The sequence below is a fragment of the Schistocerca cancellata genome, chromosome 4 (genome assembly GCF_023864275.1).
Source record: "Schistocerca cancellata isolate TAMUIC-IGC-003103 chromosome 4, iqSchCanc2.1, whole genome shotgun sequence".
Classification (NCBI taxonomy): domain Eukaryota; kingdom Metazoa; phylum Arthropoda; class Insecta; order Orthoptera; family Acrididae; genus Schistocerca; species Schistocerca cancellata.
The window spans coordinates 556,864,892-556,889,430 of NC_064629.1; the positions used below are offsets into that span (position 1 = coordinate 556,864,892).

General features: G+C 39.5%; 1 protein-coding gene across 4 annotated transcripts in view; it reads left to right on the plus strand.

Annotated features, from left to right (window-relative positions):
• LOC126183241 (dual specificity protein phosphatase CDC14AB-like) overlaps positions 1-24,539 on the plus strand; it is a 212,138-nt gene that overhangs the window by 115,179 nt on the left and 72,420 nt on the right. For all 4 annotated transcript variants that reach the window (XM_049925033.1, XM_049925031.1, XM_049925034.1 and 1 more), the window contains exon 7: positions 11,113-11,200. In XM_049925033.1, the coding sequence (XP_049780990.1) occupies positions 11,113-11,200 (88 nt within the window). The remainder of the gene's footprint in view (positions 1-11,112; positions 11,201-24,539) is intronic.

Here is a 24,539-nt window from a genome sequence, read left to right on the forward strand (position 1 = left end):
GACGTAAAAACCTGCAGCAGAATTGGTATAGGATGTGGCTGCTTTCGCAGGGAGCGTGGCCTCTGATGGGGTAGGATAAGCCTTTGATAGGACTGGAGTAGGAGGTGCTGCAGGGGTGGATTGGGAAGATCTCACCCATGATCTGCCACAGGACATGATCCCTGTGGCAAGGGATTGAGAGTCGGAGTAGCAGAAGGATGAAATTGGTTTTTTTTGTAGGTTGGTTGGGTGATGGAACACCTGTTGAGCAGGTGGGGGAGATCTTGGATAAGATGTATCTCGTTTCAGGGCAGGATGAGAGATAATCAAAGCCCGAGCAAACAGTATGTTTCAGTTGTTCCAATCCAGGGTGATATTGGGTGATGAGAGGGGTGCTGCTGTGTAGCTGATTCTTGAGGATGTTGGGAGAATTGGGGGTGTGAGGATATAGCACAGACGATCTGTTTGTGAATTAGGTTTAGGGGGTATAGCTTGTCTGTGAAGACCTTCGTGAGGCATTCAGCATACTGTGCAGTGAAGTGCTTGTTAATGCAGATAAGTCATTCAAGGGTGGCTAGACTGAATGGGAGGGATTTTCTGGTGTGGAAACGATAGCAGCAGTCGAAATGGTGGTACTGTTGATGGGAGTTATCCACACAACACATCCTCTGCTCCTGTAGTCATCTTGGTCTGAATCTCAGGTAACCCACTGTCCTCACTCTCTCGTACATTACATGCTTGTTGCATATAACTGCCACTCCCCACCCGCTCCAATATTCCGCTGGGAAACTGACTATCTTCTTTAGAGCCATTAGCAGCCCCTCTTCCTGCTTCCCTCTCCCACTATATATGTGTGTGTGTGTGTGTGTGTGTGTGTGTGTGTGTGTGTGTGTGTGTGTGTGTGTGTGTTTGTTACTTTAGCTCTTCAAAGGATTAATCTGAAAGCTAGCAAGCTTTCTTTCTTTTGTGTACCTATGAACAACTCAGCTCTACAGCAGGTAGAAGGAGCGTGTCGTCAGAGACACTGGCAATTGTGGGCTATTTTCTCACAATGATCCAATCACCATCTTCACAGTCTGCGTCTACTAAATGTAAACAGAATGAGGCTTATGATTCAAAGCTGCACCATGGTTCCTCATGGTTTCACGTACTGAAGACTATCAGTCCTTGGCTACAGTAAATCCGTTTATTATTCAGAGAGGTGTTGATACAGTTGCCAGCCCTGTGAATTCCTGCTCTTGTTTATGCAATGACAATTTGCTTTTGGAGACTACTTTTGATTCTCAAGTGTAACAACTACTTGCAGCTTCACTCCTCCATGACTACCCTGTTGTTGAGGCCCATCAAATGCTGAATTCTTTGTGTGGTTTTATTTACACTAGGCTGCTCCATGGTCTTACCAAGGCAGAAATACAAACTTACCTCTCTGATCAGGGCACCATTGCAGTCCATGGGGTGATGAAAAATGTAGATGCATACTTAGTGCTCACACATACCCTTTTTCTTACGTTTTTATAGAGTAGTGTTTCTATCAAAGATCAAAGTAGACTATAAAGTTATCACAGTTCGACCGCACATTCTGAACCAGTGTCATCTTTACAACCACACTCGAATGTGTAACCTTTGGTAGGGATGCTCGCAAGGGCAATTGTCCGCCTCCTTCACCCCGCTGTATCAATTGCAGTGGTGACCTCGCAGTCTCCTCCCAAGATTGCTCTGTGTATCTCGATGAGCAGGCCCATCCAGGAGATCTGGGTGAAGGAAAAAGTGCCTTACCATGTAGCTCACAACTTGTTGGGTAGTCGTAAACCCTGTGTTTTACCATCCGTCACTTAACAGTACTGTTTTTGCTACATCTAGTGCTGGAAAGAACTGGCCACGCAGACATGCAACCTGAAATTCAGCACTACGGTTGTAAAATCACCCACTGTCACAGTAGCATCCTTGTCTCCTCCTCCTCCTCCTCCTCCTCCTCCTCCTCCTCCAGCTCTGCAACAAGGCTCCAGACTTTCACCTCATGGGGCGAAGTCACCTGTTACATAAACGGCAGGCCAAAAAGGACAGAAGGAATACTCCCGCAAATACTTTTTACAATCCTCCAGCCAACAAATGTTGAATTGTCATATGCCAACTGCAAAGGCTCCAAGAAATCAAATAAAGGCAAACAGTCCTCTCCTTTGCTGACTTGGAGCTCCTCCTTAATGGTGTCACCGTGTGATACCTTCCCTGGCCGACCCCTGTGTCAGTTGTGCACTCCACCAACTGTTTTTCGGCAAGTGATGTCACTTTGGCATTACCACTGGTCTTCCCTTCGTGGGAGCAAGCTCCAGGGAATTGAACCTCTCCCAGCGGCTTGGCTGACCACCTCTCGGCATCCCGCTGCAAGGAGCTCACTTTAACTAGGTTGTGTATTGGGCACTGTCTTTTTGGCCATTGCCATCTGTCAAATGGTAATCCCCCACCACTTTATGCTCATTGTCCTCAATCTTTGACGGTTTGCCATTTCCTGACGGTTTGCCATTTCCTGACGGTTTGCCATTTCCTGACGGTTTGCCATTTCCTGGTGGAATGACATTTTTTTAGCCACTTACGTTGTCATTTGTGTTTGCTATCTGGGTTATCAGCTGTTTTAGCAAACAATGCGTGGTCTGTTGACCCCATTTTACTTTTTATCCGCCATAACAGTGTGACAAAGATCTTTAGTTCAGGACCTCCATTGTCTCTGTGGCATACTTTATGGACATTCGTCCAAGTCCCTGTTTTTAGCTGTCGTTCCTTCCGCTGATTAAGCTTAACGTGTAGTCACATTGAACCCCTTTTTCATCTTCGTGTTCTGTGATTCTGACATGGGCGTGTATGATCTTATTTGTGTTTGCACCCTAAAATAAAATGAACAAACCATCTTGACTGACATGGTTTGTCTTATTACTTTTATTCTGATATAGTTTGGAGTCAGGTTTTCATAGAGAGACATTTTGTTAAATTCTATTGGGAGGATGGTAGAATATAAAACACCAGATGCCATTAAGTATCTTGACTTAAAAATCTCCAATAATAATCAAAAGCAGAAATTTCAGCTTAATAACTAACCATCCCACTGTGAGGGAAAAAAACTGCTCTTGAACATATCATGTTAGTTGCAAATCTGTATCTACCATAAGCCAACAATTCCAGAAAATGTTAACATGAGATTAGAAACAAGCCAGCAACTGACTTTAGAATTTTTAATTTAATGTAATGTAACTGAAAGTCTGTGTAACTATTGTAACGTTATCTTTCAGCATTCCTGTTAACATTGCTTTAGATCAATGTAGTTGCCCACACATCAATTGTGTTATACACACACAAAACCGAGTAATTGACTGTGAGTGAAGTATGCCATATCTTTGAGTGAAGATCTTTGGCTGAGGAGTCGGTCACCTTTCTCACCTTCAACTGCATTCCTCGACTTCGGCCATGTTTCGCACCTTCATCCGCATTCTGCACCTTTGGCCACCTTTTTAAACATTTTTGTCACCTTTTTAAACATTTTTGTCACCATTTTAAACATTTTTGTCACCATTTTAAACATTTTTGTCACCTTTTTAAACATTTTTGTCACCTTTTTAAACATTTTTGTCACCTTTTTAAACATTTTTGTCACCTTTTTAAACATTTTTGTCACCTTTTTAAACATTTTTGTCACCTTTTTAAACACTTTGGTCACCTTTTTAAACACTTTGGTCACCTTTTTTAAACACTTTGGTCACCTTTTAGGAAGAAAATAAGTTATTTTCTTTTGTTTCCAAGTTTCTGTATTCTTGTTCATTCATTTAACTATTTGGAATATTCCAGTGATGAAATTAATAAAATATAACCTGAGGGGCTTCTGAAAATTAAGAAAGATTATTTCTTTTTGATTTTTTGAGTGGTTTTTGTGTTTCACGGGACTGTTAGTAGTGTCAAATATTCCTCTATTAAAACTGCTTCTATTTTGCTCCAGTACCTAATTTTGCTGTATAGTAACAAAATTGTTGCAGCTGTGATACTGTGTTCAATTTTGAAAATAAACTTTTTGAGAGGGGAAAATGCAAATTCCATAGTAACTATCTTGAAAAGACCGTTTGAAAAGTAAAATCTCTGCATAGGGAAAAAGTTAGTGAAAGTGAACTGTTTTACATGGGGGTTCTTGCTCTGTTAATTTTAAGACAAAAGGTTTTTAGACAATTTTAACCACTCACTTTCAACAAAACGTAAGGGCAAATTTGTAACTAAATGTGGAGCACATAATTTACATTTAGAACTTTAAGATCAGACACTATCTTCGAGTTTGGTACGTGCATCAACAATGCAGATGTTATGTACCAAGGATAGTTCCATTACTACTGATTTGATTTAGACAGTGAAATCAGTGATTTCCAATTATTCTGTGGATTTGTCAAACAATATTTGTAACGTTTTTTAGATGATGTTCCCTGGTAGTGTTTCCAAACATTTTTCACTTTTGGCTAATAAAATGTGATACCTAGTAACTGATGGACAGGCACCACATTTCCAAGGACATAAGTTAAAAGAAGCATGTTCATCATATTACACATTGAGTTTTGATGAAACTACCTATCTTGAACATAAATAAGATTGACAAACAACCATTATATTTTGGCTAGACAGTAAGTTTTGCATAACAAAGCATCACCTAAGAACTTTCTTTACTGCCAAATCAGATGGGGACACATTCAATCAGAAATTACATGAAGCACTATCTGAAGCCAACTTGTCTTTTGCTGGGATCAGACAGACCTATCCCCCGTAAAAGAGTGTTTGGGGTTTTGTATAGTGATGTCCAGGAGACCTGAGGCAGATAACTTACAAACACTGAAACTTGTAACAATCATACAATTTATAATGGCTAGAGATTTAGAACTACTGCAGTCCTCTGTAGGCTATGATAAGTAAGCATAGACTACAGTAGTGTTCCTAGTAGCCTTGGTCAGTTTAGATTGTAATGGCGTTACATGCACATTAGATACAGTGCATACTAATCAGACATTATCTCATTTCAACCCATTTGTTTGTGTTTGCGACCAGGGTCTTGTTAGACTTCTCTAGAAACCAGAAGTGGTGAACTGCATAGAAACTGAGTGAGGATCTATAAAGGGCCACATAACTTACGGAATATTTTTATTCTAGGAAGTTATCCTCCTGTCTGTCATTTTAAAAGTAAACAGAATTTGTAGCAAAATTGAAACTGTCAATGTTTAGTCCAGGTTTTATTAGAAAATTGTTGATTCGTAACCTGAAACAAAGGAATTTTTAGTTTTTTTTTTTTAAAGTACAAAGTCATAATATAGCGTTAGAAAATGCAATTTCCTCAAAACCCACGAGTAAAACACCACTTCACTGCTTCGTTGAGCTTATATAAAACATGTAGAAGTTATTGCTGAACTACTTATGCATTTATCAATTATAACAGGAAACTCTCATTCTGTTGAGTACAAAATAACAACAGTAATTATGCTTGCATGAAAAGTAATTGCTTTGGTTAAATAAAAGTCCACAGTTTATGCGAGCAGCTAATTTTTATTACTTATAAAATGTGATTTACATTTTGTAAGAATATAAAATACACAATGGACAGACACACAACAATGTGTGGTTCTAATTATGTCCAAAACAAACAAATAGACAAAAAACAAAGAGAAGTCGTCAGCTCCCAGCTTCTCTCACGAATTCATTTATGTTTCTTTCCTTACCAATCCTACTGGTAATCCTAACATTTACTACGTCATTATGTACTGTACCAAAACTGTCGAATCCTGGGATTGGTAGAGCTCAATTCTAATAATGGTGTGGTTCAGTGAAGAAGCATCCAAATTTCTTGTCAATATTTACCATTATTTTGATGCTTGGCCTATTTACTGTGAAGAATTTGTTGGACTTCTTACTAAGTTTAACATTCCACATCACAAGGTGGCTTGATTTAGAACCTTCGGTCAGTAGGATTTTGGAACAGTGGGATTACATTCAGTAATACTTTTCTAAGCATGTACCTCATTCTGCAATTTTTCAGTCCAGATCATACAATGTAATTGTGAAAGCTTTAAAAAAATCTTCAATGAAAGCAAACTTAGTTCATAATTTCATCTGCGGAACTATTAAATAAGTTCACACAACATTTTCAAAGACAGACACGTGTGATTGACAAATTGCATATAGAAACAGAAAATATACTTCAAACCTTTTTGGCTTGTGTTTTGAAGATTTATGCTTTGAGAAAAATTCAGACTATTTCTGAAGTTCTTCATAATGAACCTTTACATTGGGTAATCTGCTTTCTCACTAAGAACCTACCATGCGATACGGCACAGAGGTTAGCAGCATACCGGACTCACATTCAGGAGGACAGCAGTTCCGATCAGCGTATGGCCCTCCAGGTTTAGGTTTTCCATTACTTCCCTAAATCACTCCAGGCAAATATTGAGACGGGTTCTTTGCAAGTGTACAGCTGATTTCGTTCCCCATCCTTGAAACAATCTGAGCTTGTGCTTCATCTCTGGTGACCTCGATGTCGATGGGACATGAAACCCCTAATCTTCCTTCCATTGTTCTTAGTGGACAAATAACCAAAGAGCTTAGTAAACTGGAAGACTATGAGATGTTGTGGTTTCTAAAGAATGCCCAAAAGCATTACATTGCAGCTTGGATGTAATGGAAAAAACTTGCTTATCGAGTGCACCACTGAAAGTTTTTGGTTTTTAGACTTTTTTTGAAAAAAGAGCAGAAGCTGTAGTGACATGTTAAAGGCTGCAAAAAAGGTGCTGTTCAATATCTGGCAGGATTATTTATTAGATGAGCGGAAGGTTCTACAGTTTGCAAAGGATGACCTAGCTTTAGATAAAGGTATTGACAATTACTGGCGAAGCAGCAGATCTCAAAAAGATATTCATCATCAGTAGAGCTAAAGTATCCAAATGTTCCAAAGCTTGTTAAGTCTTTTCTTGTATTGTCCCATGGAAATGTGGACATAGAGGAAGATATTCCATTTCGAAACACACATTAGAACAACACAAGGCAACAATGACTAAAAGATTTTCAAACAGTGAACTTTTCAAAGATTTTCAAACAGTGAAATTTTCCTCCAATATTGAAGTATAGAACATCATTGTATTAACACAATTCACGCTGTCCGTCGCACTTCACATAGTGTAGACCAGGAACTCTGCTAGGCATGCCTGATGTGAGAACTGACTGGACATGGCCCATGTGCCTGAGTTGTTGTTCCGTCGGCAGAGGGCGTGGCTGAATTCTCGCGTGCCCTCTGGTGGACGGGACTTTACTTGCGGCAATTACTGTCCATGACGCACCGTGCCGATGTGCGCCTCCCGCGATCTTTCTGGTGGCTACTGCAATCATTAGTTGTAAAAATGTGATGTAGGTTTTGTTTGAGAATTACAGTTACCAATACACCTGCATATATCACTGAATTTGTATGAAGGGGATAAAATGTCCTTACTCCACCCAGAATCATATTAGAAAAATTTATATTGGTCTTAACTGGTCTTTTTTGGTATGGTATTATCAAAAATGAAAACAATTCATTTGTGCCATATCTGATTGTTGAAATAATTTATAACCTTTTTAAAATGATTTATTACCTCATAATTATCTTTTTTCAAATATTTTGTAACCTTTTGTACATTCTTAAAGTGTCGCTATGGCTTCTCACCCTGAGATCTTTGTATAGAACATGCTGTATGCTGGCAGATATATTGTGATAGTCGGTACATATTTATATTCATAGTGAAAAGTGAGTTATCTGTGGCCAGTTGCCAATCACAGTGGAGGCTGCCTGGTGGATGCCAATTATGAAGTTGCCGTTATTGTCGCAGGAAGTAACAGAATTCATTTTTGATACAACTTGCTGTAAAAACATTAATTGAGGTAATACATTAAAGTCCTTTTATCTATCTACTTTTTACAGAGCCAGTACCCAGCATTACACTATTGAAATAAACATAAAACATCAGAAAATGAGCCTGAAAAGGTTTAAAGACTAGTTAATGGAATAACTGAATATTCAAAAAAAGTGACTGGTAGGAGTTTTGTGTATTTATATTCAATAGACATTTCTAAAATATCTGTAATTGATAAACTTAATAGCAGATGATAGTTTAAAGAAAAACAATTGGAGCAGCTTTATAGAAAATTCTGAACTGTATAGCACTATTTGAAAAAAAGCTGTCAAGGCTTTCCTTGTGTGTTTGTATAGTACAAGTGATTAATTAGAAACAGATTAGCTGTAGAAATCCGTTGGAGCTATGGACAAAGAAAGGCACTAGAAGATGATGTTGGAAATTACTAAACCAGGAGGAAAAGTTTTATAAAGAAATTCACAAAAGTATTTACAAAATGGGTACAAGGAAAGAAAATTCTCTCAAAACTGGAACGATTCTGTCATTTTTCACAGTAAAGGAAAAATGAAGACATAAAACACTGTAAACTAATGAGGGTTCGCTCTGTAATGTAAAAGATACAAAAATTATCACAAACTTTATAGAAAAATATTTTATCAGGAAATGTGGTGGTGGTGGTAAGGTTTTGGGGGCACACAACAGCAAGGTCTTTAGTGCATGTTACCAGGTAAAAGAGCAATTTTGATTTGGAAGTGGATATAGCACAGTGAACATTTTACATGTTGTGAATGAAAAAAATGCAACTGTTCAGTGAGTGTGAATTACCACTTGGCCAGGGTTTCATGGATTTTGAGAAAGCATTGGCTGGGTTTTAACAAAATCTATGCTAATAGGCCATGGGAAACAAGGCACCAAAATCAAAACACATTTATGTTCACATCACATTGAAGGGTGGCCCAAGTTTTGAATTGTTCTGTATAATTACTTCTACCAATGGATTCCACTCAATGAGATTTAGTCTTGAGAATGGGATTTTCACTCTGCAGCGGGAGCTCTATCTCGTCTCCTACCTTCCAAACTACTGGCAAAAGTAAAGCTGTGAGTACCTGGCGTGAGTCGTGCTTCGGTAGCTCAGATGGTAGAGCACTTGCCCGCGAAAGGCAAAGGTCCCGAGTTCGAGTCTCGGTTGGGCACACAGTTTTAATCTGCCAGGAATTTTCATATCAGCGCACACTCCGCTGCAGAGTGAAAATCTCATTCTGGAAACATCCCCCAGGCTGTGGCTAAGCCATGTCTCCGCAATATCCTTTCTTTCAGGAGTGCTAGTTCTGCAAGGTTTGCAGGAGAGCTTCTGTAAACTTTGGAAGGTAGGAGACGAGATACTGGCAGAAGTAAAGCTGTGAGTACCGGGCGTGAGTCGTGCTTCGGTAGCTCAGATGGTAGAGCAGTTGCCCGCGAAAGGCAAAGGTCCCGAGTTCGAGTCTCGGTCGGGCACACAGTTTTAATCTGCCAGGAAGTTTCATATTTAGTCTTGTTTTGGACTCCTTACCTTGAGTAACATTGGAATCACTCTCTACACCTCTGTGGGGCATATTCTGATGTAGTGTGAAATATACTGGAAAATACACATCAATATTACAGCGTTCATAAAGACTTTTTAATGATAGTCAGAAATTTAGACTGGGAACGGGAGCCAGGAAAGTAGATTCCATATCACCACAACAATTCTCAGCAGTCGTAAAGGAAGTTTTCGGGCCCTTCAGCTGAGAAACAAAAAATGTATGTATGTTAATTGATCTTATCTAAACAACCTTTGTTTTGAAAGTTCCTGTGGGTCAAACCCGTATGTCAGATTGGGACTTGAACCTGGACCTTTGCCTTCCATAAGCAATTAATTGACTGACTAAGCTATCCAAGCATGATTCATAACCTGATCTAACAGCTTTACCTCCACCTTTACCTATCTCTTGTTCCCCAAACTTTGCATAAGTTCTCCAGCATACTTTGCAGCACTAGTACTTCTGGATGATAGGATCGTCTTGGCAGATACTCCATCGAAGAGTGAAAATTCATTCTGAAAACCTTTGTTTTGGGAAAAATTTTGTATTGTTTGCCTCTGGTGCAGCTGAAGTAGTAGTTAAGAGAGCAAGTTTGAAACTAGGGCTGAAAATTATTTCCTTGGTCAATGTTTTATGGTGCACCAGACTGATTTCATACTAGAGGAGAGGACCACCACTTTAAATTTCCAAACAAACTTCATGTGTGCTGTGGTCAGTGCACATCCAAGTTGAGAGTGTAATATAGTATGTCATAAATGGTTTACACAGGTGTGCACCTAATCAAAGCATTCACCATGTAGAAATGCCTCAAAATAATGAAGTCACAGAAGAAAGTGATCAGTCTTTTATTTAGTGCATTTTTTAGAGGACAGCTGGATGTGAAAGTCAAGAAATAAACGGAAGAATAAAAACTTTTAAGTGCTTTTATTAAAGTAAACCATTCTTAAAACTAATCGTCTTTCATGTCTGAAACAGAAAATTTATAATTAGTGTTGGGGGGAGGGGAATTACGGGGAGAAAATAGGCAAAAAAAGTACATAGCTCAGAGAATAATGGTAGTGGAAAATGCAGTTATGGCTGTAATGTAAATAAAATGGAAATGAGCAGGACACAAAGCCAGATGAATGGGTAATGGTTGGACCAATGCAGTGCTTTGTTAGATTCAAAGAAATGTAGATTTTCAGGAGGACTCGAACCTCCAGCGGAAGAGGCCGCGCAATCCGATTCATTTGTGAATGTCACATGCCTCGTAATGTAATCCCTATTAACTTTTGCAATTTTCTGTGTCTCATTTTTTTTTCTTGCACTGACTGATTCCTTTTTGCATTACTCTTTGTTTTTCTATATATTTTCAAAAACAATGAGTTGTGTGTGCTTATTATTAAAAAAAGAATTAAATGCTTTCTTCATCTCTGTATTTGGTTGAGACAATTTGATTTTTCAACATTTTTCTAAATCATTCCAGGTGAATTATGTGAGAAAACGAAGCCCAAGAAAAAAAGGGTAAGATCTTCTGACATAGAGCAGAAGTAGTGTATATCGTGTACACAAGTATGTGTCTTTATTTCAGTACAGGGACAAATTTTAGAAGACTCCATGTAAAATACTAACCATGAAATGTACTTGTTGCTATTTCCTTTCAACTTATTTTCCTGTTTTTTTCTTTTCTTTTTCTTTTCCAGCGTGTTGAAAATGGTGATTTGAACTGGATTGTGCCTCAAAAATTTATCGCTTTCTGTGGTCCTCATGCAAAAACAAAAATAGAAAACGGTATGTGTATTTCAAAGATTTTTACCTAGTACAATGAAGGAGTATATTTCCATAAAAAACTACCTGTCTAGACCATTGTGGTAATCTTGCTACCTCACATATCTCGTATTTCACTCTGTGCTTATATAGGCAAGGATACACACGCTGTCTTCATAGCGTTTCTTATAATTTCGCAGAAAAATGCTGAAAGGGTGAAGTGTACATGCCATATAACCTTTCATGTATGCAAAATTTCAGAATTTGACAAAACAAATGTTCATTAAGCAACTTACCCCATCAAAATACTACTGGTTCTCTAATAATACGTACACCATTTGCATGAATAGTATGTTAGTAGTAGTGGAAATAGTAGGAAAAAAATAAATGTCCTGTGTGCAACCCTGCACGTCCTGTCATATTCTATCTTATCAGACATAAGGCCAGTGGTGGGAACAGTCATACCAATTCTAACTTTGTTGCAACCACTGTGTAGCTTTTGATAAGTACATGATTGTCTGCCGATATGAATGTCTATGGGGAAACTTCCTGGAAGAGGAGGGGGGTGGGGGTAGGAAGTGTTGAGACCAACCTCACAGTTGCAGAGCATTGCCAATGCTTTATAAAGCTTTGGACAGTCTCCACTGACCATTTTGGGTGTGGATGTTAGATGTTTTGTGTTGTAGTGTGCAGATACCGTAATTTAACTACCTGGATCAGAAAGTTGGTAGAACCTGAAAAGAAATTGCCAATCTCCATTCAGCTGCGCAGGAATGAGATAATTGAGTATTGTGACTACCTACTCAGTTGTATTAGATTTTTTTAGTTATGGTGGTCTCTGTCTGAGTGAATGATTGCTTCTTCGGTGTTTCATGGGATATCGGTTGAACCAATAGCCCCACTAGTTGAGTAGACTGACAAGAAGCACCAACACTCTACCTAATTTCGTAAAGGATCCAGTACGATAGTAGGATCCCTCAAATCAAACAACTATGTAACAATAGCCTTCTCATACACGATACCTTGGAACCCAGAAAATAAAAATAGTATGAGAAACAGATACAAAATGCCTGAAGGAGAAGGAGAAGGAGAAGGAGAAGGAGAAGGAGAAGAAGAAGAAGAAACCTGTAGGGCTGAGGAAATGAAATAAAACTTAAAGGGCTGAGAGGGTATGTAATGTTATTTCAGTGATTACAAAATTGAGCCATATTTACAAAAGAGCATGTCGGTATGGAGCCCATTTATAAGTATGATGTTGCACCCCCTCTGATCTGGTTGCATGCATTGATTTGATTGGGAAGTGTGGCATAAAGCTTTTGTATCCTCTCCTGAAGCAAACTGATCCATGAATTCTGCAACTGGTCTTGCTATCTTGGATACTGGAACTGGGACAGAGTTGACATCCAAGCTGGACTTGCATGTTCTATCGGGGACAGATCTGCGTAGCTTTGTGGCCATGGCAGAACCTCAGCATCGTGCAGATGGTTATAGAGACACATACCCTGTGTGGATGGGTGTTGTCCTGTTGAAAAATGGCACCACAGTACAGTCGCAAGAGAGGTAACACATGAGGACGTAGGACGTCCATATCACCTACTAGTCGTGATTTGAAGTCATATCCAATTACCGTTACACCAGGAATAATTCTACTGTACCTCTCCAGAAAATTGCAAGACTAGGACCTCGCCACAGGTCGCCACTAGACTTGCTGAAAGAGGTCATCCAGGTTAGTGCAAAACCGCAGTTCATTGCTGAAGAAAATATGACACAATTCATCAGCAGTCCATGCTTCTAATTCATAATGTGACTCCGCACAGCTGTTAGTGTTGCGGTGTTAATGGCAGCCTACGCATGGAATGGTATTTCCCTAGTCTGGTTGCTGTTGGTCTCCAACAAATGGTGTGGAGTGACTTAGAATGTTGCAGGGAAACCATTACTTGCTCTTGGATGGCAGGCGAAGAGATGGAGGTAGTACGCTTGGGCCACAGTAGGGTGATCTTTCCTTGTGATGGTCAGAATTGGTCAAATGGGACTTAGACAAGTGTACCTGCTGTCATGTGCCGTTCCTGACAAACATTGGGCCTCTGTCACATCCAAATGCCCCATAAATCTGGATATTGCAGGATTCAAGCAGCTAGCCAAATGGAGACGCACAGTGAGGCCCCTTTCAAATTATATCAGGTACGGATAACAGTGTCTTACGGGTGTGCGCGGCACATCCTTGTCCTTCATGGCAATCACTCATCTGATGCTGTCCGTGTGCCTTATATATCCTACCTGGTAACAACACTAAACACGAACAACGCTAATGCACTCTGATGGCTGTTCTACTTGTCACAGAGAATTGCAACTCTCATCATGTGCAGTCTTACACATAAAATCTGACGGCCGGGTGGCTGCCACAGAGACTAAGTCTGAGTCGTTCACTTAAGATGGCCAATAAAACCGAGTGCCTCTGACAACGCAAAGTCCAGCCATCTTCACAATCTGGCAACACTGTAAGATGCGAAAGTGTCAGGAGGAAGTGTTGTCTACTTTCGGGATGTTGTTGTGTTTTGTCCTCCCGTGTTCTAGTGGTAATCGTTGTGCATTCTAAACTTACAGTTACATGCTCACATCCAACTGTGTGTCTTTGTATTATTATTATTATTATTATTATTATTATTATTATTATTATTATTATTATTATTATTTTTACAACATTTCGGCCCTTTTCTAAAGTTATGAGTCTGATTGAACATTGAAGATAATTCATTTCACATTCTACCCACTAGTGATAACAAATACTTCCAGAAACAATTCCGCTGGACAGTCATGGCTGTGTTGCGATCAGAAGAGCTTACGCTCGAGCATTTCTTCGCTCTGCAGCGGCCACGGGCCAGACTCCACCTGCTACCTGAGATTGGGTTTTGCCCAGGTGAAAGTGGCGCAGTGCTGTCAGTGTATGTGTCAACTGTCATTTTCGAATTTGAAGTTCTAGTTATCATCTTCCAGTGAAGCATTGGATTTTGCATACTTGAAAATCATGAACTACAGTTAAGCATTGTAAAATTGGGTTGCAAGTGGAAAAAGGTGTAACATTTGCAACACAGTATTTACTTTCAGTATAATAGAGCTGTGAATGCAGAGGAGGCAGCTCGAAAGATTTGAACTGTGTGTGGAGTGAGTGCTTTTGGGAAAAATACGCCAGAAAAAGATATTCATATTTCAACAAAGATCATTCTGGCATGAATGATTTTCCACATTAAGGAAGTCTCGACTACTGATATAAATGATGGATTACCTTTTAACCATCATGCGATATTTGCATTCGACAGGCAAGGCTCAGACGTCTGCTGTAGGAGTACTGCATGCTCTAATTCAAAACAACAAAAATCAACGGAGTGACTATTATTGCAGTTCTGCTTGAATGTCATCAGGTCGCTCATCGAGCATTCCTATGCAATACTGTTACTGGTGACGTGTTATGATGCTTTCATCGTTAACTTCCTAAGAAATGAAAGGCTGAGCCCTATCAAAAGATGTAAACTGGAACAAAGAGTAGTGTGAACATAATATTTTCCATCTGATAGCTCCAAATGTGTATTTTGCACTACGGATTCTTCCCCAAGAGTGTGTCCATCACAGCTGTAATTTGTTGGCAACAGCTGAGACACCTTTCGGTTGCAGTGTATCTGCATAATTGATTGGCATATGTGCTGTTCAACAGGCAGCAGTTATCCCTCTCACTGGAATCGATGACTTTGTGTGTTTTTTTTCGTGTCTACGCACATTTTGAGAGACAAGCAACAATAAATATTGCATCAAATATAAATGTAAAGTATTTTAATGCAATGGCTGGTTACTACAAACTGAATTTTTATCCAACCCATGTCCTGCATATTACGTTAAGTAAGTAAGATGTATTAATTCCAGTGCGCTCTTGTTGCGGCTCGCGACAAGTGCAGTGATTAGCTGTGCCCAACACCGCCACGATTTGTTTATGTTGCCTGAGTGTGGACACTGCAGCAAACGCTTCCCCCTTAAACAGAAAGAAATGCCTTGGCTCTGACTGCAGTGAGCGGACATCACTGCCTGTACGTTCTTATGGTAACCAACGTGAGACTCTAATCACAGGTACCCCGGAGCAATTGGAACGATTATCATGTTATTAGTCATCAGAATATTAACCAGTGATGAAATGTCCACTCAATTTGAATCCCAAGAAAATAGGAACCTACCCACAAAATACTGTTAGGTGATTTCAAAATTTATCCAACACACAAAAATTAACAGCAGAGCTTTCATGCACGTTGTAGTAGCACACAAGGTAATATTATGTCTTGGAAGTGTATACTCAGTTTCTTCCTCTGACATCAACGTCCTTGTTTTAGTGTGAAAGTGAGAAACTAAACACAAAAGCTAAAGTTACTGAGAAGCATGTAAGTCATTTCCTCTTCTCATGTCATAGCTTTTGTTTCAGTATGTGGTGAAAAATAAATAGTTTAGGGTTCTGGAGTATAATATCACACCAGATTCTTATTGTAGGCCCCACTGGAAATGCAAAAAGTAGAGAACTCTTCATTCTTTTGTCCAACAGTCTGTTTCCTTTCATGCATTACTACTGCTCACAAATTCTTATTCAAGGACTTGCGGGCATCGAGTTCTTCAGCAGAATGAGCCTTGTGTTATTGTGCTAATTATGATATGGAAAAAATGCAACAATGGTGAGTTCCCGTAGAGCAATTAAGATATTTGCACATGTCTGTATTCAGCAATGATTGCCAGCTGCCACAACACTGTACAGAGTTTATGCGGCAGGCAACACAACTGTGAGTGCACTTCAGACTTCATTCAGTAAGTCATCAGGAGACGGACGGAAACATCAAATTAACATCACTTTCCGAGTCACATTCAATCCAAAATGAGGTGTTATTAAGGTAGGTGAGTGTTCTAGCAATTACACTGTGATAATTCCCATATGAGTATTCCGATAGCCAAAAGAATCCGTTAGTGTGACACTATAGGGAACTACATTAATATCAAACTGCAAGAACTCGAGACAAAATGTGGAATCTTCCCTTCTCTGTGTTACCTTTTACAGTTGTTGAGGATGCTCTCTGTTCTAGGTGTAATGCAAATGGAACTTCACATTCACAAGATGCTTTCCGCTACTCTTGACAAACATCAGCAACTTGTAATCACTGCGAGTAACAACTGTGTGGTGATAATGGTACAGGTTGTCTGTGGATGTGGTGGTGTTATGCTGTCAAACTGCTTACAGTAACGTTAATGGTGGTGCACATAATGTAGCACTGACTACCTAAGTAAAGATAGTGTGGTGGTGTCATCGCTTCTCTTTATTTGGCATCAGCTTGAGTAATCTGATTTAACAAACATAGTACTCAATTCACGAGCTGCTAACGATACAGTATGACTGCATAGATCATCGTGCGGGTATTATATTTATTACACAGTGAACTGCTTGATAAATATTAGTTTCAGCTGTGCAGCTGAAATGGCTCACTACACAGGTACTCTATGTCACACCTGGTTAAGTGATCAGGTCGCTGCAATCCTGCTTCTACTGTTCATAAATACTTGTATACTGACCATTCATTATTTGACTAAACATGCAGTACAATCTAATTTGCTTGTATATAATAGGGATAAGCGCCATCACAAAGCAATGACTAAGGAATGGATGCTGTTACAGTCCCCCTTACATTGATGAAATACAAATGTTCGCAAATCACCTGCATTGCCTCAAAAAACAATTGCATCTTAAATATCAAAGGACAGACGTCCACACTGTCACAGAGTGTTGGAATACAGCAACGGCAACAAATGAAAATTTGTGTGCCTGGCCGGGGTCCGAACCTGGACCTCCCCTTACTAGGCAGACATGCTGACCATTGCACTATCTGGACACAACAGCCAACCTCCCTGCAGGATCTATCTACACACACTCATTGTCAGACAGAAATTCCCGTCTTTGCTACATACCACATATGTGGTAAACATCCCCCCCCCCCCACACACACACACACACACACACTTTCCATTATTCATTATTCCCCTTACCCGCAGATACACTGTTCAGATGATGACGTGAGTCTAGCACTGAAAACTTTTACTGGCCCGTCAAGACCTGAATAATTACATAGGATTTTTCAGGAGGAATAGTAAATATTGTAGCAGGTGGTAGTATAAACAAGTTTGAGAAAAAATTCCATATAACGTATCCAATTTTTATTGAGTGCATACACCTGGGTTCAATGCATTTTCGTTTTGTTTGTTGGTCCTTACAGGACCTCGTCGTCTACACTTCCTTGAAAATGAGCTTCCAGCATTATTGGAAGAGGTTCCTTAGACTACAAGAATGTGTATGTTCCTCCAGCATGATGGGGCTCTGCACATTCTAGTCGTCAGGTGACATCCTCCAAACCTAACATTTCCCAGAAGATGGATCAATAGATGTGGGCACTTTTCTTGGCCACCAAGGTCCTTGCCTCTTATCCCATTGGATTTTTGCCTGTGGGGATTGTTGAAAGATGAAGTATACAAACAAAAAGTAAACCCACGAGGTGATTTGATTGTTCAGATTATGAATAATGCAGCCTTCATAAAAGAAGACAAAGACAACCTGAGAAGAGCTACATGTCATGTCATTAAGAGAAATCAAAAGTGCATGAAAGTTGGTGGGGGAATTGTTCTATACCACCAGATACTAAAATGTCTACTATATGATGAGACTTACCAAACAAAAGTGCTGGCAGGTAGATAGACACACAAACAAACACAAATATACACACAAAATTCAAGCTTTCGCAACAAACGGTTGCTTCATCAGGAAAGAGGGAAGGAGAGGGAAAGACGAAAGGATGTGGGTTTTAAGGGAGAGGGTAAGGAGTCATTCCAAGCCCAGAAGTGGAAAGACTTACCTTAGGGGGGAAAAGAGGACAGGTATACACTCGCGCGCGCGCGCACACACACACACACACACACACACACACACACACATATCCATCCGCACATACACACAGTGTCAGTCTTTGTTGAAATATGAATATCTTTTTCTGGAGTATTTTTCCAAAAAGCACTCGCGCCACACACAGTTCAAATCTTTCGAGCTGCCTCCTCTGCATTCACCCCTCTATTATATTAAAAATAGATATTGTGTTACAGATGTTACACCTTTTTTTTCACTTGCGATCCCATTTTGCAACGCTTAACCATAGTTCATGATTTTCAAGTATGCAAAATACAGTGCTAAGCTGCAAGAAGATAACTACAACTTCAAATTCGAACTGACAGTTGATACATACACTGACAGCGTCGCGCCATGTTCAGACGGCAGGTGGCGTCTGGCTGTTGGCCACTAGCTGCTGCAGAACAAGGAAAGGCTCGAGCGTAAACTCTTCTGATCTTCCTGCAGCCACGACTACCTGGCGGAAATGTTTCTGGAAGTATTTGTTACTACTAGTGGGTAGAATGTGAAAAGAATTATCTTCAATGTTCAATCAGATTCATAACTTTAGGTGAGGCCAAAATGTGATGGGGGGGAAATAAGGTTGGACGCGAACGCATGACTATAAGTTTAGAATGCACGATGATTACCGCTAAACAACGGGCTCATACAACACATCATCATCTCAGAAGTAGGCAACACTTCTGCCTGACACTTCTGCATCTTAGAGTGTTGCCGGATTGTGCAGATGGCCAGTCTTGGCGTTGTCAGGGGCGGTCAGTTTTATTGGCCACCTTAAGTTAACAACTTGGGCTTACTCTCTGTGGCAGCTGGCCAGCAGTCAATTATTATGTCTAAGTGTCCAAGACTACGTACCAGCTGGTGTGTGTGTGTGTGTGTGTGTGTGTGTGTGTGTGTGTGTGTGAAGTACATTGATATCTGATCATATTCTGGGTGCTTCAGTTTTTTTGTCAGGCAATGTAGTTTTTGGAGCATCTTCTCTTCAGTCCATGTACATAACACAGTAATGGTTGAGACACAAAGCTCTTAATTTCGTTAAAGCTGATGTGTTGTAAAGTGAAATTATCTGTGTGAGAGGTAAAGAATAGGAGGAAGGTGAGGTGATAGAAGTGAAGGATATTACCTAAATCATCAGTGATGAGCTGTAAAGAATGCAAATTTACACTTTAACATTTGGCTAACTCGTATTTCAGAGAGTATTAAGACAAGATTTATTAGGTGAAAGATTAGACTACTAATCCTGTGTGTAGTCCTTTAACTATCAGCTATATTGTCATACCAGTTTTTAATGGAGGGGTGATGTGAAACATGGATGTGGTATCATAGCATATGAAAAGGAAGTTGATGCAGCTCCTCCCCCTTCCAGCATCCTTAGTAAGTTGAATAGTTAAATACTCAGTAAAGACAGACATTTATTCATTGAGCAGAATGTGTAAAAGGGATTAAGCTATCAAAACAGATATCATGTGGTCAAGGAAAGGACCCTGTCCCGTGGTAGAAGAATAAGAAATGCCACTTGATCAGGGACAGGGGTACAGCTATCATCAACCTCATAGCATTTCAGGTTACTAGTGCATAGGGTTGTACCAAAATAGAAGCAGAAAGAGATGACAAAGTTACTGAATTTCATTACCCTTCTTACAGAAACAATACAAGTATGGGAGCTGTTGAGCAAATGCTGAACATTACCACTAACAACAGTAGTGAGTACTTGTATGGCTGAGAGCTAATCTGGAGATGAGACTCGGTCAGTGGTGAATTCATCATGCTATCACTAGTTTAGCTTAATGTAGTCATATTCTCCAAATGATGTGTGGAACTATGAAGAAGAAAATATTTAGTGTAGATTTCAACAACATTAAAGCATGTGGACAACCTTCTTCCTCAGTGTGGGAACTAAAATCTGCGAAAGTAGTGGTTTGCGAAACACCTTCAGAACTAGAGTAAATACTGTAACAGATTTTATGCTACGTGTATCGTGAAGGCCAGGAATACCAACTTGTTTCCTCAGTACAATATAGTTCAAAGGGAAATTGCCTTCTGTCCAGAAAGGTTGGGGGGGGGGGGGGGGGGCAATAGAGTAATTTTCCATGCTTACTGACATAGCTATATTGAGAAAACTGTTGGATTTGTGGCAAACTGCAGCTTTGAATGGATGCCTGAGTCTTCTAATATCTCAAAGTGTTCTGTGCGGGTCCAGATGTTAACTCTCTTTGTTTAATAACCTGACTATACCATAGAATAGCAGGCAGAAGTTAGTTTATGTGTGATTCCGAGTACAACCGCAGACTTTACTGACTATCCGCAAGCAACACAACTGCTTCTCATTGTTTCCAATGCGAGGCCTATGGAACAAGGTGACAGCATCACCTGCTGCTATATACCAGCTTTAGTGACAGACAGCACCTCTGCCCAAGAAATTGTTGTACTGCTGCCGCCAAACTGCATAGAGACCAGAGACGGCTTTTAATGCCCAAACATACATTCATCAGCGAGTTTTGTGAATTTTTCAGACTTCGATGAAGACAAGTTAGTAAAATGTGGGAATATATTAAGTAATTTATGATGCAACACATGAAGAACACAGAAATGTCTTAGTGAAAGATAATGTCTGGAAAGGTGTAGCACAGGAGGTAAATAAAACAAGAAAGTGTAATCGAGCTGTTTTTTAATTAATGAATAGATTCATATATACATTGTTTATGAAAATTGTTGTAAGAGTATGTCAAAAATGCTAGAGGGATAATGTTTTATCTTATATAAACCATTATTTACAATCCATTGGTAATGGCTGCCTCTTGCCATACCCCAGAACCGTATTCACTGCAGAAGAAAACTTTAAGTTTGTCTCTAATTTGAAATCCATTTCTGTTTAGAAATCCTCCAAAAAGACAAAAGCTAAGCATGTAGCTTTGGCTGGTTGCTTCATTAACATTATAACTACAAAATGGAGTAGCTTTCTCTTCAAGATAACTGTTGTATAGCAAGTTGTGTAAACGACATGCCAGTATTATCAGGCCGTCAGCCACATCCGGTGCCACAGCATTAGGACTACTAAAAGTACTCCAAAAGACGATGGGCAGGTGTAGTGTGGGCAGTCTGTTTAATAGATCTGTTGCATCTTATAAGTGTTCTGCCAATAAAACACAGTCTTTTTGTTCACCTTCTCCACAACATTTTTGATGTCTCCTTTCCAATTTAAATTGTTCGTAATTGTAATTCCTAAATATTTAGTTGGATTTACAGTTTTTAAATTCAATTGATTTATCGTGTAACTTAAGTTTAATGGATTCTTTTTAGCACTCATGTGGATGACCTCACACTTTTCATTACTTAGGCTCAATTTGTAATTAAAAACCAGTGACCCACTCTTCTCTGCCACTCTTATGAGAACATGGTTTACATCATACAACCAAAGCAATTTGGTATTCTCCATTTATGCTAAAATTCTTGTTAAATGCATCTGATATCTGATTCAGTAGGAGATGGCTTCAATATAGTCAGCAGTCGTATTCATAAAATCTTCAGTACGTTTCACAATCTTTGATATGTAATTTGGTGATATACGATATGCAAGTAACGAAGACAGGTAGCTTTTGCCTGTAGCCATAAATCTAAAAGAAATGAAAGTAAAACTAATATAGTTTCCATTCAAAGACGATGGTTGTAAGAAGTAGTGGAAGTTGTTAAGAGACAGTTAGCAGAAGTCAAACAAATACAACAGGAAATAGTGGTGAAACATCTGAGTTAAATAACGATGAACATTGTATGCGAGTACAGAAAAGAAAACACAGAAAAGTCTTCTGATGTCATTCTTCAGGCTTTCCTGGTGATCTGTTGACATTTGGGGGGGGGGGGGGGGGGGGGAAGGGGGGGCTGGGGGGACTTCTGCCGGATGTTCGTGTCATTCTCACACAATATTTCGACGGCATAACTCGCTGTCTTCTTCAGGTGCTACCCGAGAATGGTCCTTGGGCAGAGAAAGTCCAGTATTTATGCCTGTAAGGTGCTGGGCACTCCCTAGTCGGTCTGTGCCGCATCGGGTGTTCCCTCCATGGTCCCCGCCCACCAGATGAAGGTTCCAGTGTCCTCTCTGGTCGCTGGCGTTCCCATTGCTGTCCACACCTGGCTCGGCTACTCTCTGGGGTCGCGGTCATCATCTGTAGTGTCTGGTGCTCTGTATCCTACCTGTTTCCTTGGTCTCCACTTCTGTTTCTTGCTGGGTGCTCCGTAACTGGTCAGCGCCGCATTAAGTGTTTCGTTTGTGGTCCGCACCTGCCAGGCCAGGCTCCTGTGGTCCTCTCTGGTCATTGGTGTTCCGAATGCCGTCCACACTGGTGTGGCTGTCCTCTACTCTTCCTTTTCACCCCCACCTCTTTGATAGGTAGGTGGTTCTTATCCCCCACAGCACTTCTTTCCAGACAGTAAGTGAAATGTACAACAAGTTTGGTTCAAAGTGATCAGTAGTTTGGTAGGAGATGTGGAACATATGTATACATATTTGTATGTGTGGATGAAGGCATGGCCAGCTTTTGTCTTGTACTGGAATGTAACAATAAAATGTCATTAATTTCCTATTCCTATAACAGCACAATAACTGTGGTGGAGTTAGAAGACATCCTGCTTGACATAGTTCTTGTGAGCAACTGCATAGCTTGTCTGTCACTGCGTTCTGCAACACACCAACTCCGGGCGACAGTGTTGCCGACTGCAGTTGTGGTCGGTCTCTGTCATAGTGTTAGACTTTGCACCTTTAGATGTTATGATCACTTCGTTGGTTTGTGTTGTGATTTGGAAAAGAGGTGGAACACTCCCTGTAGACATAACATCTTTCTACTGCTTCATGGATCGTAGGTCCCAGCTCATTTCTAGACAGATTTATTCAGAAAAGTGGTGTTTCTTATGGTAGCATTATAAATCAAATCTTCTTTGCAACAGTCATAATCATCATTTCTCCATTGTGAAATTCAGTAATTTTTGAATTTTCAGCTCTTCATCCTGCCTCATAGTTACAACTTATCAGGTACATATAGTTATTGATTAAATAGATGGAATGATAGATATTAATAGCTCATATGCAGTAACGAAACGTGGTGGTGCAGTGAGAAGGCATTGAATCTATATTCATTTGCGATAGGCCTGTTTCAGCTACAGTTACCATTGTCAAGCTATTGCAAATAATACATTGACTTTTATCTTTATTTGCTTAACTTTTATTTGTATTTACATGTTGGCTCTATGGTGTGAGCATATGTTGGTAATTATGGACTGTTATTTGTGACTTCAACATCAAATCAGTAGCTACTGTCACTTATTAAATTGCTGTCTGTGTTTGTGTTTTAACTAATTTACGACCACTTGTGGTCCTTTTTGACATCAGTGGATGCTGTCCAAGGTATTTTAGTTTCTATTTATATGTTAACGAATTTCTGCTGGCATATTTGACAGTTGCACCAAAGAATGCAACGGTTACAAGGTTGCTTTATCTAGTCTATGAAGTTATCTGATTAATCGTTTAATGTTTGCTGCTAATTTTATCTTTGGGAGTGAAATGTTTTTGTTATTTCTATGTTTATCTGTTATCATAATTTAAGATTTCAATAAAATTTTCTATATTGTTTTTATGTTTAAAGTCCATTTGTTAATGTAGTATGTTTGGTGGTGGCTTCTATGTATGCATGTATGAGGGTCGTTCAATAAGTAATGTCCCAAATTTTTTAAAAAAAGCCATTAATATTCATAGACAAACGTCCGTATTGATGCTTCACATTTGATGTTTGTTCTGTGCGCTGGTGAGGTTTTTTTTCTATTTCTGATAAAAAATATTGTGATCCTAGTTGTATTTTGAGTGCTGAATTGAAAACTGTTTTTGGTTTCTTTCTGTCAGGGATAGTTTATGAGTAATCGCAATTTTATTTCTCTTTTCAGTTTCTGATATAGTGCAGCAAACATGAGGTGAAATTCAACAAACAAATGCACATCTTTATGATGTTATAAGTTCATCACATTAATGGAGGGTGGGATCTAACATATAACACAGTAACCTTTGTGTATACACTTTGAAGCATTTATTTGACATGAGAAATTACAGAAAATTGACAAACAATGAGCCACTGCTTTGTAATACACATCACTTTTTTCTCTTGTATTGTGAATCTTTCTTCTTTCGAATGATATTCCAGCAATAATCTGCTAACATAGGAGGTACCCACTTCCCTTCATAGCGCCTTTCTATGGTAGAAATGTCTTTATGGAATCTTTCCCCATGTACATCCGATACGTCACTACAACTATCTGTGAAGTAGTCCAGATGAGAGTCCATCATATGTACCTTCAAAGACATATTGCACACCAAATCCTGATATGCTTTGATCATATCCTTCACCATAGCTT